The sequence below is a fragment of the Perna viridis genome, chromosome 11, assembly GCF_037379345.1.
Source record: "Perna viridis isolate PV_CMFRI_1.1 ecotype Kerala chromosome 11, ASM3737934v1, whole genome shotgun sequence".
Classification (NCBI taxonomy): domain Eukaryota; kingdom Metazoa; phylum Mollusca; class Bivalvia; order Mytilida; family Mytilidae; genus Perna; species Perna viridis.
Genome location: NC_142455.1, coordinates 35,721,910 through 35,739,264, shown reverse-complemented (window position 1 = coordinate 35,739,264; position 17,355 = coordinate 35,721,910). Strand labels below are relative to the sequence as shown.

At 33.9% G+C, this 17,355-nt stretch overlaps 1 protein-coding gene across 2 annotated transcripts; it reads left to right on the top strand.

The window, feature by feature from the left end:
- The first annotated feature begins 650 nt into the window (after positions 1-650).
- On the top strand, positions 651-16,647 carry LOC148603905 (uncharacterized). Of its 2 annotated transcripts, XM_088553118.1 has the most exons (4): positions 651-716; positions 5,084-5,140; positions 13,674-14,400; positions 16,502-16,647. In XM_088553118.1, the coding sequence occupies exons 2-4, from the start codon at positions 5,095-5,097 to the stop codon at positions 16,512-16,514; spliced, it is 786 nt and encodes a 261-aa protein (XP_088409244.1). In that variant the 5' UTR covers positions 651-716; positions 5,084-5,094; the 3' UTR covers positions 16,515-16,647. The 2 variants fall into 2 exon arrangements, with proteins under 2 accessions (XP_088409244.1, XP_088409243.1); XM_088553117.1 differs by lacking the exon at positions 16,502-16,647 and having other exon boundaries at positions 13,674-14,474.
- Positions 16,648-17,355: the final 708 nt, after the last annotated feature.

Here is a 17,355-nt window from a genome sequence, read left to right as displayed (position 1 = left end):
GTTAAAAGGTACACTAGTGAAGCGGTAATTACAGAATAAATATGGTTCAATATGGTGAATATGTCAAAGAGACAACAATCCCAACTGGATGAAAATGTCAGTCCAAGGCCATCCATTGGTCTTCAACGAATGAATTGAAAATCCTACCACCACAGGCTGAAGCTGGCGCCAAAGCATAATTAAACACAGGTACAACGAAAGAGTTTATGTTTATGTTTTTTCTAATCTTCAAAGATTGTTGGCTATATTTTTTAAATAGCAGGATCAAAAATCTGACATGTAAAGATGAAAAACATTCTCTTAACTGCTATTCGTTGATCTTTCCAAACACCTTTGAAAGAGGCGTCAAAAGAACCACGATTATAGAGGAATTATCAAAAGAATGTAATCCAGAAAAAAATACCAGACATTGAAAATAGACAAAAAGAACATACAATTACCAATATAATACGTAAATAAAGTAAATGAGTAACTCGTACTCCACTGAAAACTCGGTGCATGTTCTTGTGTAAAGTAAAAAGTAACCAGGCTTTGAAATAAATGATATAAAACATTTTCATTGATGTGTAAAACGGATTGCCCATAAATAACGAAATAAAACTACTTTTAAAAAGAAAAAATTCATTGAAGCATATATAAGGAAGTATAAAGGTAAACATACAGATGTTGCCGGTTACAATTTGCTATTTAGAAAGACCCACTGTAAGAGATCGGACGTAAGTGAATCAAACTATTTATAAGTGTAATTCATTGCTCACAGTTCGCGAACGGCTAAAATTTTTAGAAAGTAAGAATTTTCACTTATTAATATGTTGCTTCAGATATCCATGGAATGTCTTATTCTTTAATGAATTCGAGTGAAATCTTTTTACATCCATGGAATGCATGGTTCTTTGAAGAATTCCATTCAAACGCTTTTTGACTTCCATAAAATGCATGGTTCTTTGATGAATTCCAGTCACACCTTCCTTTTTGACTTTCATGAAATACGTAATTCTTTGATTTATTTCAGTCAAACATTTTGACATTCATGAAATATAAAATTAATTTTCAATTTCGAATCCGTCGCAATCACGATTTAATTAAATACGCCATTCTATAATGTAGCACCGATAAAAATGACTGAACAAATCATGTTTTGACAAAATGAAATGATTATTTTTCCTTAAATGAAATTTTTAATATGCACGATTACACCAGCTGAATAACTTGTGCAAGATTGAAGTGAAGCAAGGCTGTTTATTTATTTTGGGCTATTTATGCCCTAAAGTGTGTATAAAACTGCGTTCTGTCGAAAAAAAATTATTTGTTTGAATAAATATTTATTTGGTTTCTGCAAATTGTTCTTGTTTATGTTTATCTATAGTACCGACTGTGTGTAGACAAAATATTATTGTCATATAACTGAGTTTTGAACGTTCTTACATACAAATAATTATATCGATTGTAGTCTGCCATCAAATAACTTGATGAAATATTTTATGTAGGAAAGAAATTTTAAAAAGAAATGAATTGAATGTTTAAACAATAATCCATTGCATTAGGTACATAACTTAAACTTACATACTGTAACAGCCATAGCGTAATGTGTCTGACCGAAAACAGACGGAATTTATTCAGTGCAGGAGAAATGTGAATATTTTCGTGTTGAACATATGGAGCAAATGTCATTTGGTTAGACAGCTTGCCAGATTTGTAATATTGTGTCCTCTTTACTCAGCCGACCGTTATTTACTGGTATTTAAAAATAACCACAATAACAGATTGGGGTGCATTCCTTAACGCTCTTTATTTTCTACAGGACTGTTTTTTTTTGCTGCTATTCTACTAACCTGTTTGTTTAATAATTTGTTAAAAAATCAACTGAACAAGTGAAATAAATACTAAAATGATTTTTTTCATGTGCCAGGCAATGACCTTGTTTATGATCATTGAATCCACCCAAAATATATATCAGAGACATATATCAATATTAAAGGTATATTTTGCAGGTTTCATTTGATATTTGACAACAACGCTTAATAAAAAGTTTGAATTTGTATTTAACCAGTATTCCTTACAAACCTCAGACTGAATGTGAATAATGTATGTCAAAATAATTTGTATTTAACAAGCAGCCATATAAAATTCGGACTTGATGTGAATAAGGCATGTCAAAACCCACCGATTCCACTTTTAACTCTTACTAAGAATCAATTTCAGAACACATAGATTTTTAGAATGTTGCAGTTATATAGATTGTACAAGAAGTTAGAACTTTCTGATTTGCTTTGATACGGTTGATTTCAGTGTGAGATGAATGTATGATGTTTTTTAAAAAATACAGATATTACAGACCTAAATACTGAAAAGACTATTGTTGCATAAAAAAAAGTATCATCAGCGGACCGAAATTTTTTTTCTACACCATGAACCATCTCTACCATTGACAGTGTCGAAACGCTAGAGCAAGTACGAACTACTCTGATTTCCTTGAACGCCATAAATATCTGCGTTACATACTCCTGAATCAAGTGTATGATGAAATGCTTCCCAAAAGGTCTCTTAACAAATTCTTTCTTCAGATACCAAATACTCAGTTTCTTCTTAAACAATGAGTAATGATTGTTTTTGGACATTATCTTTTTGCTGATGTGACCACTCATTTACCGATTTTGACACTATAGCTTGCAAATACTTTTCAATCACCACCGATATATTCACGTAGCAATGTTAGAGGGATGTTTGGTGAGCTGTAAAACCTAGGTTCAATACAGCATTTCCTTTAAAATGCCTTTACCAAGTCAGAAAAATTACAGGAGTTCTGGCCCAAAATTAGAAGAGTAGCATAGAAACCGCTTCCTAAATGATAACAACTCCTTTATTAGTAAACCTAGTGAAGATAATGTAGACTCAAGTGCAGAAAAGCTTATATGTTGATGAGTGTTTGATTGTATTAAAAAATATGAAAAATTTCAAATCTCCAAGTATAGATGGTTTTACTGTAAACTTTTATTAATTCTTTTGGAATGACATAAAGTATCCCTTTTTACATGGTCTAAACGGGAGTCTTCAAAAGAGTAAGAATGTCGGTTAGCCAGCGTCATGGTATATTTACATGCATTCCAAAGTAAGAAAAAGCAGAACATTTTATGAAAAATTGGCGACCAATTACACTACTGTGTGTTGACTATAAGATAGCTTCACCATGTATTGCAAATAGGCTTTGACCAGTCTTACAAAATATTATTAGTCAAACACAAAAAGGGCTTTTCAAAAGGGAGATACATTGGGGAATGTGTGAGATTAGTGTATGATTTAATGAAAAAAATAGAAAAGGATGATATTCTTGACTTATAATTACGCATTGACTTTTAAAAAGCTTTTGACACTGTAGAGTGGTCATTTATAGGAAAAGCTTTAGAATTTTATGGATTTGGTCCATCTCGTTGTAAATTGATCAGAACAATCTACGCTAACAGCAAAAGTTCAGTTATAAATCATGGTCACCTCTCTGATTTTTTTAAACTACAAAGAGGCGTTCGACAAGGTCACTCTTCATCCCCTTACCTCTTTTTGGTGCTTGAGCTTCTACGTGCTTTACTTAAGAATTACCCTGAAGTGTCTTGTGCTTCAATAGACGACTCTGAATATTTACTTAGTCAATATGCTGATAACCCTAATTCTAGATGATAACGAGAGATATCTATATCTATTTGACTGCTTCTCCTAGCAACAAATTCCTATTTATTCAAATGTGGAATAAAGGAATCTGAGCTATGTACTTTATGTAATGAAACAAGTATTCGATAGGAGTAGGAACATTTGCGCTCCGTCACAGGAAGCTAAATTGCCCGACCTGACCCATCCCTCCCTTTTTCTGGTGGCAATCCAAATTTTTCGACCCTATTATTCTAGTGTCTATCCCTTTTTTTCACTTCATCATTTCATGTTCATTTTATCATCCATTTCATGTGCATCGTTTGAATATAGCTGAAATATTGCTGCTCGGACGTTAAACCCCAACAATCAATCAATCTCTCTCCCGCACAGAAGGTACATGCTATGAAAAAATGGTTCCCATTAGAAGCTGTCCTTGATGACTGATTTGTAAATAATTTAAATAATAAAAGTAATGTCACCATTGATATGATTATATACTTTCTTGTTCTGTATTTGTCTCTGTCATGTGTTCACCTGATTTGGTCTCGACTTGAATCCAAATTTGTAAAGTTCGTTTTATTGTTGTATTTTCCCACCAGTGTCTCATATTAGGAGGAGGTTTGAGCGCTCACAAACATGTTTAACCCGCGCCACATACTTTGTAAGCCAGTCCCAAGACAGGAACTTGTAGTCTAGTGGTTGTCGGTATTTGTTATGTTCTATATAATAAAGCAAAACATTTTTCTTTATTTTCACTTTTTTTTTTTGGGGGGGGGGGGTGGATTTTTACAGCTCGCTTTATGGTGTGGGTTTTGCACATAATTGAAGTGGTGACCTGTAGTAGTTTAATTGTTCGTTACTTGGTATTTGGTATATGACTGTCTTATTGACTATCATACCACATCTACTTTTTTATATTGATTATGGATCCGTTTTGTGTTTTGTAATTTTGTAGTTACCCTTCATTTTTCATTTCAAATTTTGGATACGGCATATTTTTTGCCATTTTCAATATCAAAATCTTAGTACTGATTTAAAGAAAAAAGTGCTTGAATGCAGTCATTGATATTGTAATACTTTGGTAAATAGGGGTAAATCTATGGCTGTACCTGTGTATAATGATAGTTTGGGACCAGCTGCACCTTGTCCTGTAGTGTGCGGGTTTCTTCGTTGTTCACTGAAGACCAACGGATGGCCTTGGGATGACATGAAAGAATATAACTTTGTAAAAATAAATGAATATTAATTATTTATCATTACAGTAAATTGTTTTGTTTTTGTTTTTTTTGTTGGTTGTTTTTTTATTTGGGAGGTTAAACTTGATTTGAAGTATCAAACCGATAACGACTACAACATTATAAAGATTTTTTGATACGTGTAGATACTCTAGTACACACTTCCTGTCAAAGTTAGTGTAAAAAGGTATTGTATTATTTTTTAGGAATAAAAACAATGAAGAATAAACGCATGGTAATTGCAGCTTTGTTGATATTACTAAGTAAGTACTGATTGTATTAATCCGCATCAAAAGGAATGCTAATGACACGTGCTTACATATGGATAGTTTTTATTGAAGTTACTCAGCCAGCACTCCACAGTATTGTAGAACTGCCTAATTTTGGTCTTGTAATCTGATGCTTTGTAACATTTATCACTTTAAAAAATTGTCAAGCATCTGTAAATCTATATATCTAGAAATAGCTCAAGCCAAGGCCTTCAGGATGCAGTAAAAATTGTCTGGAAAAAAATTACCCACAGCATATAGGGTTACCATAGAAACCATGCAAAAATATGCCAAAATTTGCAAAAAAGTTCATAAAATCAGGTTTAAAAATATCAAATTTCCCGCAAAATATCTGAAATTTTTATTTCAATCCCTGAAACTGTTCAAACTTTTCCCTTCAAAAACCCCTTCCTCATATGGGCATCGCCGGTTAGATTTTGAGCTATTTCACTTTGTAATCCACTTATTAAATTTAGCATGGTAAAAAATTGACTTACTTTCACTTTCACAATGAAGTCAAATTGTCATTGAAAAAAAGCCCCTTCAACATTGAAAATATATAAAACATTGCAAAATACTTTTAAAAGTCCCCTTTTTTCAGAAAATGTTTTATCAACAATAGATTCTTCATTTTTAATCACTATAGCAACCACCGGATTGCATTTATGTCATTTTTCATCCCTAGCCAAAAGTGCGAAACTAAACTAAACTGTGGAGTGCTGGCTTAAACAGAATGCAATATTAAATATTGTAATTTTCTAGTTATTTCTTGAAAGCTTACCTTCTTACGAGTAAAATGATACCAAATTTATCATAATTGGACAATTGATAACAATTTTAGAGGCATTCTCATACTAGGCTATCTCCTCGTCATTAGTGGAGAACTTTCCTTATACCTAAGTGCAGATATGCATTTCACTGTTTTGCTATAATCATCTTTTAAATGAAAATTTCCACTTAAAACATACAAAATCACAACCCATATGTACTTATAAACCCTAAATTTGGGGTTTTGTAAGCTTTTAACACAGGTTTTATGCCAAAATAGTGCATTTGAAGCTCATCACATGAAAAATCACAGAAACCTGAATGAACTGAAAACCAAATACTAAAAAGCCTACTCCAGGTCTAAGGTTATTAAACCTTTGCTTATTGTGCACTTAAAAGTTGCCCGGTTAACTATTTTACATGTAGCCTGCGCAAATATTTAGCTTTTAAAAATATATTTCAGTCTTTGTGATGGCAAGAGCCATATTCACACATGCATCAGTTCAATGATTGTTTTGTTAACTTTGCAAAAAAACAGCCTACTTGGTTGCTAGGGACTTATTAGCTAACAACAACATAGGTCCATACCATAAATTACATTGTTTTAACCCTTGTATCAAAGCATTGCATAAAAACACTAGTTTCTAAGATGTAAAGCAATGTTTTGAATGTGTAGGGGAATAGGCAGCTTCCTTTAAGCCAGCACTCCACAGTATTGTAGAACTGCCTAATTTTGGTCTTGTAATCTGATGCTTTGTACATTTATCACTTTAAAAAATTGTCAAGCATCTGTAAATCTATATATCTAGAAATAGCTCAAGCCAAGGCCTTCAGGATGCAGTAAAAATTGTCTGGAAAAAAATTACCCACAGCATATAGGGTTACCATAGAAACCATGCAAAAATATGCCAAAATTTGCAAAAAAGTTCATAAAATCAGGTTTAAAAATATCAAATTTCCCGCAAAATATCTGAAATTTTTATTTCAATCCCTGAAACTGTTCAAACTTTTCCCTTCAAAAACCCCTTCCTCATATGGGCATCGCCGGTTAGATTTTGAGCTATTTCACTTTGTAATCCACTTATTAAATTTAGCATGGTAAAAAATTGACTTACTTTCACTTTCACAATGAAGTCAAATTGTCATTGAAAAAAAGCCCCTTCAACATTGAAAATATATAAAACATTGCAAAATACTTTTAAAAGTCCCCTTTTTTCAGAAAATGTTTTATCAACAATAGATTCTTCATTTTTAATCACTATAGCAACCACCGGATTGCATTTATGTCATTTTTCATCCCTAGCCAAAAGTGCGAAACTAAACTAAACTGTGGAGTGCTGGCTCAAGATAAGGTGCACTGAAAAACCATGTAGGGCACATATCAATATTTCCGTTTACCTTTAAAGGACCTACATTTTTAGATACCTTTGAAACCTGTCGGTGGCATTTATCGAAGTTTGCTCAAGTTCATCGCTTCAAAAACATTTAAATGCAAGGTTTGGACCTCGACCAATCATGTAGACCCATTTAAATAAGCACAGAATAGTTTAGGTAAACAGATGTTACAAAAAAAAATAATAAAATAGCAAAGCATCGAAAAATTATTTCAGACTTTTAATAAGCAATATACACAACAAAGAAAATAAAGTAACTAAAATCATGTATACAAAGTAACAAAAGCAAATTAATAACTCCACAAAAAAAACAACAAAAAAACAACAACCCCCCCCCCCCCCCCAAAAAAAAAAAAAAACTGGGAGCATGGACCAGGTGCACCGGTCGGGTAAGCGTCCTCTGCTTTTCTAGAAACACCCGCCGAGTTGCTCATAAAAAGTCAAGTCCAGGGTAGACAAACGAGGAAAGGAAAACTATGACCCATTGAATAAATCAGTTTTCATGGTGCAGATGGATACACCATAACGATCCACGAGTTCATGATGACGACAATAAAGCTTCTGTAGTGATGGCTTCAATCTTGTTACAACATAACCCAGTTCCAGAAGCCTATTTGTTAGAGTTCTAGCGCGATACAAAAAGTCTGCGTAGTTTCGGCAAGCTCTGGCATAACGTATGAGATGTGATATGAACACTCCATACGCAGGTGTTGTTGAATACTTACACCTACATATTTATTTCGTTTTAGGCTTCAACAAAAGTAGTTCTCATATAGTTGATTCCAATGTTTAGCCTCAATTTGCTTTACTCAAATACATGTTTAAAAACAGTCTAAAATGTTTGGTTAAGGTGAACGAAATTTCCATTTTAAAAAGTTCTACATGTTCCGTTATATTAACAAAAAGATTGTTTGTTGGGGTTTAACGTCCGAGCAGCAATATTTCAGCTATATTCAGACAATGAACATGAAATGGATGATAAAATGAACATGAAATGAAAAAAAAAGGATGGGTCACAAGGATAATAGGGTCGACAAATTTTGATTACCACTGAAAAAAGGGGGGATGGGTAAGGTAGGGCAATTTAGCCTCCTGTGGCGGAGCGCAAAGGTTCATACTCCTATCGAATACCACAGCAGGGTTCTTTAACGTGCGATGAACGTGGCATCTTTCCCAACACGGTGCACCACTATGGTTTGCGGTCAGGTTTTCCGTATTATAGCCTGACAACCCCAGCATGTAACACGCCAGGGGTACACATCCCAGTTGCTCTGTGGGCACAGCGCCTAGGCCCCGGCTAGGTTTCTGAGCACTATTTAGTCGCCTTTTACGACAAGCTTAGCGCTGCTGCAGGCCTATTCTTTTAACACCCGGACCTGCACGGGATTTAACAAAAAGAACACCCAGCGTGAAATTGAAATCTACCAGCTCATATAAAGATATAATTTATATTTATTTATGTTCTCTTCGTTCTGGGATCTAGACTGATTAACAAAAAAAAATCAAACAAACAAACAAACAATAAAAAACCAAAAAAGAAAAAAAAAGCAAAACAAAACAAAACAAAACAAAAACAAACAAACAAACAAAAATATAATAAAAACAATTTATCAGAATAAAACTTGGCCTAATAAGGGGTCAACAGTCCCACCAGGAAAGAACACCGATGTTTCCTACCACCGATCGATTGTTTGTATGAATATCTAAAAAATGACTTTGAACACGGCGACTGACTAGATAAATCATATTAATTTGACAAGAAAATCATACCCCAATAATGTTATTCTTTACGAAATTGTATTTTCCAATTGTAAGTTGTAAGAACGTTCTGGTCAATTGTCTAAAATCATGAAAAAATTAATTAGGTGCTGAAAAATTAATCAAAGGAAATAAGATATTATCAGAATTCAAAAGAATATAATCCAGAAACAAAGACAAGACAGACGTACAAATCAAAGAACATAAAATAACCAAAATAATACAAAGGAACAAAACTAAACTCGGACTCTACACAAACTGGGAGCATTGACTAGGTGCACCGCTAGAGTAAGCGTCCATTGCTTTTTTCAGAATCACCCGCCGAGTTCCTCATAAAAAGTCAAATCCAAGGTAAGTGAAAGAGGAACGGAAAACCACTAGTCGTTGAACAAATCAGTTTTCATGGTGCAGATTGGACTAACGCGATACAAAAATTCTGCGTAGTTGCGGTAAGCTCTAGCATAATGTATGATTTGTTTATATGAAAACACCATAGGCAGGTGCTTTAAGGACGTTGCCACAGATGGAAGGAAAGTTGAAATTCGTCTACATAAAATCAGTCATTAAATAATAACTTTACATTTATGATTGTTGCAATTTGAGAACCAAATACTGCTGCTGATGGTAGAAAGACCCTTGAGCTAGAGGAGTTTCACCGGGCAAGTCGAAACAATTATCTGACACAAAACGAATCATATCAAAATCTTTATCCAAAAATAGCAGTAATTCGATTACAAAATTCAAAACAACCTGAATACGTAGAGTTCACTCCTTGTAATGCGAATGGTTTAACATTTCTGTGCTTGATTTTAGCTTTTTCGATATTTCCGATAGTAAGTTGTTCTTTCATAAAAACAATTTAGTGATTTAAACTTCCCATGGTTTAGTTCTAGTTCTGCTGATGGCATGTCACTCTTTGGAAAAAAGTATGTAGCATACCTAAATGAGCAATGTATGATGATAGTACATAATCCTATGTTAGGAAATGGTTGAATCATTGAACTATGGAGTGTTCCATTAAATATTGACAATTTCTTATGTTCTAATCCAAAATAATGTCAGACATCTTAATTTTACATGCACAACTCATTTCCACTTTTGATTGTACACAATAATGTTGGTTACATCTTATTAAACTATTTTGTTTACTCAAGAACATATCTTATAAAATCAAATTAAATATACCTTTTAAGTGTATGATTACATTTAAGAAGAAATGTGGCCGACTTTATGGACATTGTTCTTAATTTGTGTTTTTTTCGAGCCTAAAGACAATTTTATCAAATCATGTTAAATACGGCGTTTTACTTTACGAGTAAAGACAATGTTTAATCAAATAAAAAAAAAAAAAAAAAACCAAACAAACAAACAAACAAACAAACAAACAAAACAAAAACAAACAAACAAACAAACAAACAAACAAAACAAAACAAAACAAAAACAAAAAACAAAAACAAAAAACAGGCTCAAACTCCTATTCATTGACATTTGCCGTAGCCCAAAATAAAAAAAAACAAAAAAACAAATCAAAACGAAAAAAAAAACACATTTAACACGTATGCTTCATTTATTGAATTAAACTAGGGCTACCATTCGGGGTATCCTTTGACATTCTCTCAATGAAATAAAGATTTAGGAATTTGAAGAGAAAAAATGGTACAGAACACGCTTTTACCTTCGTAATACAAATCTTGGTTTATACTGTTAAGCAATCTGAAAGTTTTATATTTCTTTAATATAATTCAGAAGTAGGAGTTACAGAGGTGCTCTAAAATCATCTGAAAATTCATTCCTGGATAGTTAGTAATCGCTGAGTTGTCTGTAATCTTAGACTAGGACGGAAAACGGTCGAAGCATGGGCATCAAAATCATAATTTGATCTCAAACAACGAAAGTCTATATAAAATTGTGTATAGCTATCCACTAGGACTTGATAATAACTATAATTACGGACATTGACACTAGAGTTTTTTTTTTTAAATCTCACTCCTAAATTGGCCAGAAAGAGGAAACAGGAAAAAATCAAAGTTGCCCATTTTTCTTCATCTGTCAGAAAGCAAAGAATATTCATTTTTTTAATTGTGCCATGATATGAATGAATTAAATTTAGATTTATTTTTTTTTAAATAATTGTATAATATTTTGAAAGCTTTTCACTGTGAAAAATTTAAACTGCAGTTTGAATTGAATTTTTTTTCTTCAAAATTTTGCTAATTTTTATTGAGGAAAGGGGTAGCTTTTTTTCTTTACAAAATGAAAACTTAAATAACGAAATTATGCCAGATATTGAAATATCTAACGTTTTGATGTGTTTCTGACTGATTAGAAGTCAACCACCCAGACTCTCCTTTTTGCTTAATATTTTATAATTAGCATGTATTATGAAATATTTCAGTTGCTAAAAATCATAGTCTAATAAATTGTGCGAGGGTGGTTAGTGTTTCCCATGTTGCACAGTCCAATAGATTCCGCGAGGCTGGTTAGTGTTTCCCATGTTACACAGTCCCATAGATTCCGCGAGGGTGGTCATTGTTTCCCATGTTACATAGTCCCAAAGATTCCGCGAGGGTGGTCATTGTTTCCCATGTTACACAGTCTGCGAGGATGGTCAGTGTTTCCCATGTTACATAGTCCAATAGATTCCGCGAGGCTGGTTAGTGTTTCCCATGTTACACAGTCCCATAGATTCCGCGAGGGTGGTCATTGTTTCCCATGTTACATAGTACCATAGATTCTGCGAGGGTGGTCATTGTTTCCCATGTTACATAGTACCATAGATTCCGCGATGATGGTTAGTGTTTCCCATATTACATAGGAACCTAGATTTCGCGAGGGTGGTCATTGTTTCCCATGTTACATAGTCCCAAAGATTCCACGAGGGTGGTCATTGTTTCCCATGTTACACAGTCTGCGAGGATGGTCAGTGTTTCCCATGTTACATAGTCCAATAGATTCCGTGAGGGTGGTCATTGTTTCCCATGTTACACAGCCCCATAGATTCCGCGAGTGTGGTCAGTGTTTCCCATGTTGCATATTACCATAGATTCCGCGAGGGGTATTATTGTTTCCCATGTAACACAGTCCCATAGATTCCGCGAGTGTGGTCAGTGTTTTCCATGTTACACAGTCCCATAGATTCCGCGAGGGTGGTCAGTGTTTTCCATGTTACACAGTCCCATAGATTCCGCAAGGGTGGTCAGTGTTTCCCATGTTGCATATTACCATAGTTTCCGCGAGGGATATTATTGTTTCCCATGTAAGACAGTCCCATAGATTCCGCGAGTGTGGTCAGTGTTTTCCATGTTACACAGTCCCATAGATTCCGCGAGGGTGGTCAGTGTTTTCCATGTTACACAGTCCCATAGATTCCGCAAGGGTGGTCAGTGTTTCCCATGTTGCATATTACCATAGATTCCGCGAGGGATATTATTGTTTCCCATGTAACACAGTCCCATAGATTCTGCGAGGGTGGTCAGTGTTTCCCATGTTACGCAGTCCAGTAGATTCCGGGAGGATGGTCATTGTTTCCCATATTACATAGTACCATAGATTCCGAGAGGGTGGTCATTGTTACCCATGTTACACTGTCCAATAGATTCTGCGAGGGTGGTCAGCGTTTCCCATGTTACACAGTCCAATAGATTCCGCGAGGGTGGTCATTGTTTCTCATGTTACACAGTCCCATAGATTCCGCAAGGGTGGGTAGTGTTTGCTGTGTTACCCATGGGCTAATTGCAAGTTAATCAAAAATAACTTTTTACTTAAAATCTGAGTACATTCCAGTCCATCTTAATGAATCCATTAATTCATAATCCCAGACCAATAGAAATGTTCTCGCAATGTACCATGTAAAATAAAAATCAACATTTTTCATATCAAAATTGCAAGGTTGTTTGTTTTTTTGGTAGGAAAATGTCGGTATCACTTTCGTATATACAGCTTACTTAAAACAAAATAGTGTGCAGTTTTTACCTATATTGATAAAAATATTTTTATTTGTCTTGGCTTAAGAAAATGTGATTCCCATGATCCATATATAACACAAATGGACATTTTTTTACCTAAAGATTACATCATTTTCATGTCCAAAGCATTGAGATGGTGTCGCATTAGTAAATAATCCTTTATTACCTAAAATTGGAGTATATTTTAGCAACACTTTATGAAATTGTTATATTTTTATACACTCCAAGACCGTTAATTCTCGCAATATACAAAATATGATACATATAATAACTTTTTTGGTATCACTTCAATGTAAATAGCTTAATTACGTCAAAATAGGGTATGTTTCTCACCCATACTTATGAAATTCTCCTGGACAAAGGCAAATTTCTTCGCCCTGATCCATATATAACAAATCCGAGCAATAAGATGTTATTGCTTAATAAAAAAAAACTTTACAACGAAAAAATGCGGTGTATTTTACCCGTACTTTATAAAATTGTGACATTTTTATTCCCCTGTACCAAGCATTTTTTTTCACAATGTACAATGTGCAGACATGACGACGTTTTTAAAATTTTATTATATCAGTTACTTGCTTTGTTTTATCCTAATTTTTCTATTTTTCTTAAAATAAAATGTATATATGTTAATATTTTCAGGTATTCAAGTTTTAAAAGATAGAATAATAAATAAACTTGAAACCAGCTATGACAACCCTTTAGTAAAGGTTGCCATCCTGATTCCATCAACAACTAGACACGTTAATAACACAACACTTACTAATCTGTCTCTTATCAAATATAGTTTAAAATCAATATTAAAGACGATCGAACCAACCTATACATACAAAATATATATTGGAATCGACAAAGGAGACTATTTAGAAACAGTTAAAGAAAAAATTGAAAGTATGTCTACTTTGATCAAAGTACTTCCAGTACAAGGTGGTACATTTGTAAAGACTATGAATGCAATTGCAGAATATGCACTGGGAGAAAACATGGAGTTTATATTCTTTACTAATGACGACAGTGAACTCACTTCTTCAAACTGGACAACACAAGCAATAAATCATTTAAGAAGCTATGTTCCACCGTGTATTGGAACTGTTGGACCGACTTGTAACGAAGGGAATACAGATATTTTAACGCATTTTATGGTCCACAGATCTCATTTTGAAATTTTTGGCCATTTTTTCCCGACTGAATTTCAAAATTGGTGGGCAGATGATTGGCTTACCGAAGTGTATAAACCAGATAGGTCTATAAAGATGCAAAATTGGACTATTTTCCATCATCGTCATGCTCATGGGACACGCTACATAGTTAAAGGAAAAACCAGACTTCGCCTAAATGAGCTACCAAAGGACAGATTGCTAATTGACAAGTATGTAAAGAAACTTCAATTTAAAAGCTCTCTGATTTGTCATGCCAGATTTTAATTAAATACGGTGATACTTATCTTTGATCTTTTTGCAGTTGTGAAGAAAATTGTTTACTTTGAAGGGCGCTACTTTATGGAAGAGACAGTTTAAACCCTGCGTTTAATTTGTTGTTTTAAAATCTTGAATTTCATTAGGTGTCTCATTCAAAACACACGTCTAAGAACAACAGATAGTAAATTATAGGTAAATAAGTTCGTATTTAACAATATAAAAAGTTTTAAACTTGAATTACAAAAATATTTAATGTAGGGTACTGACGTTAAAAAAATCTCCATACATACAGATTGGAAAATGGTGCTACGTATTAAAAACGACATTTTCTTTGGCGTTTTTTTATATTGCTACAAAGTTGAGCTAATCGAGTCGTAGGGATTTAAATTTTGTAGATGGACTCAAAATACCTGAGTTAAGTAGTCATTTCTTCGGAATTTTATAATTTAGTCCATTTTATTTTTGTTTTAATGCCGTCACAACTACATAATGTCGAAAATTGTAATAGGTATGGACATAATATGGAATTTTGTAGATCTTCATTCAATTTACCTTTAGGGCAATCTCAAAATTTCAGAAATGGTTATAAACGACAATGGTATTCACAGCCAGCACATGTACCTTTACATACTCCGAATTTTTCAGACCACAGATTCAGAAATGGTCCACATGTTCCTTTTAACAATCCCAATGGTCCAGCTCAACGATTCCAAAATAGGACTTTGTTAAAATGTTATCGATGTCGGAAACCTGGTCATATTTCAACCAATTGTCCACTTCCACCACCTCATAGAACTCAGTTAAACTAAAACCTTTATTCTGGAAGCGATAAGGGGAAGAAAATACGTGTCAAGAAATTTAAAAAATTGAAGGGTCAAAATTTAAAAAAATAATTTAGCGGGTACACCAAGTTCATGTCTAATTCGAATTCAAAATTGTTATCTACGCACGTTAATCTTTTTTTAATTCTTTGAGAAATAAACCAATTTGAATTTTGTTAGGGTTCATGTTCAAGGGGTTGACGGGTCTGCATTACATGTTTAAGGAGTTTGTGAACTTCACTTTAAAATTGGAAAGGAAATTTTGACACATCAATTTTATGTGGTTAAAAATATAAATAGGAATATTATTTTAGGCAGGGATTGGCTTTCAAAATATGTGGTGAGGCTATATTATGATTTGCATTCATTGAAAATTAATATTGCATATGTACCTTTAGAGGACGACACGCGTATATCTTCCATGGTACGATTGTCGGCCAGCACAGTTTTAAAACCTCAACGAGTTTGTGTTTTTCAAGCTAGATTAAAGCATAATCCGAGTTTTCAAAAATGTCAGTTTATTCAAATTGAAGCCGCCGATGCAGGTTTTCTTGCTTCTCATCCGGGTATTATGCTAGGGAATAGTTTAGTTCAAATGCGTCAAAGTAGACGTTTTCCACTTATGAATGCGAACAATACAAATCAAACGGTACATCTTAGGCGTGGGTGTTTTTTCGGGTTACGCTCACCCAATCTCCGATGAAACTATATCGGAAACGGACATGTCGAATTTTGTATCACAGGGCGAGCCGGATACAAATATTGAAATCAATACGGTTAGCAAATCTGAATTAGAAAATCATGTCCAGGTACCAGACGAATTTAGAGATCAAATTAATGAGTTGATTATAGTTAATGAGGATGTGTTTGCACAAACTGATAGGGATTTAGGTAGGACTAAGACTTTGAAAATGTCCATTGACACTGGGGATCACCCGCCAATTCGGCTCTGTCCGTACAGGGTGCCATTACATTATCGTCATGCGGTAGATGAGCGTATTGATAAAATGCTTGACGCAAATGTGATTAAAGAATCTGATTCACCATGAGCTTTAGCTTTGGTAGTTGTAAAGAAAAAAGATGGGACTTTGAGAATTTGATGTGATTTTCGGAAATTGAACAAAATTACCAAGACTAAGAGTTGGCCATTGCGAGAACACAATATCAGGTTGAAATTAAAGAAGTGTTCATTTTTGCAAAGACACTAATTATATAGGATTTGTCATTACAGAGACCGGTATTAAACCAGATTTACAGAAAGTCAAGGCAATTAGAGAATTTCCACCCCCCAAAAAAAGGTAAAAGACGTTCGAGCTGCTCTCGGACTTTTCAATTGGTATAGGCGGTTTATCAGTGGTTTTTCTGAAATTGCTATTCCTCTTGTTGAACTTACCAAGAAAAACGTAAAGTTTGTATGGTCTGAAGAATAACAAAAAGTTTTTGATTTATCAAAGTCCAAGTTATGCGCAGTTCCATTGTTAAATCACCCAGATTTGTCAAAAGATTTTATACTCACAACTGACGCAATCAAATATTGTGTAGGGCAGTTTTATCTCAGTTAGTCGAGATGCCAAATGGACAAATGCTTGAGAAACCCATATATTTTTTATCACAAAGTTTCAGTATATTTTATGTTTTACAGAAATTGGATCATTATTTGCATGGGGCAAAACTTGTGATTCGAACAGACCATCAACCGTTGCGTTATATTTTTGACTCATCCATTCAAAACAAGCGCATTTAGCTCTGGGCTACTTTTATTTCTAGTTAAAATTGTACAATTGAATATATTGCAGGCAAAAACAACTTAGCGGCGGATTTTCTTTCAAGGTTGTCCGCAGATAGCGCTGCTGTTGATAGTAATGAGAATTATCAGGAACTAGATATAAGTGATAATGCTTTTCAAGTCAACACTTTGAATTCTAATCATTTTGAGCCAAAACAGTTTTCCACATGTGATAAGCAAAATCTAGATTTTAGTCATGATCATAATCGTTTTGACGAGTTAGATACAATAGATTTGAAGCTGAGCAAGAAAACGATAAGACCAGTGTTAAATTGAGATACGATCTGTTAACTGACAAA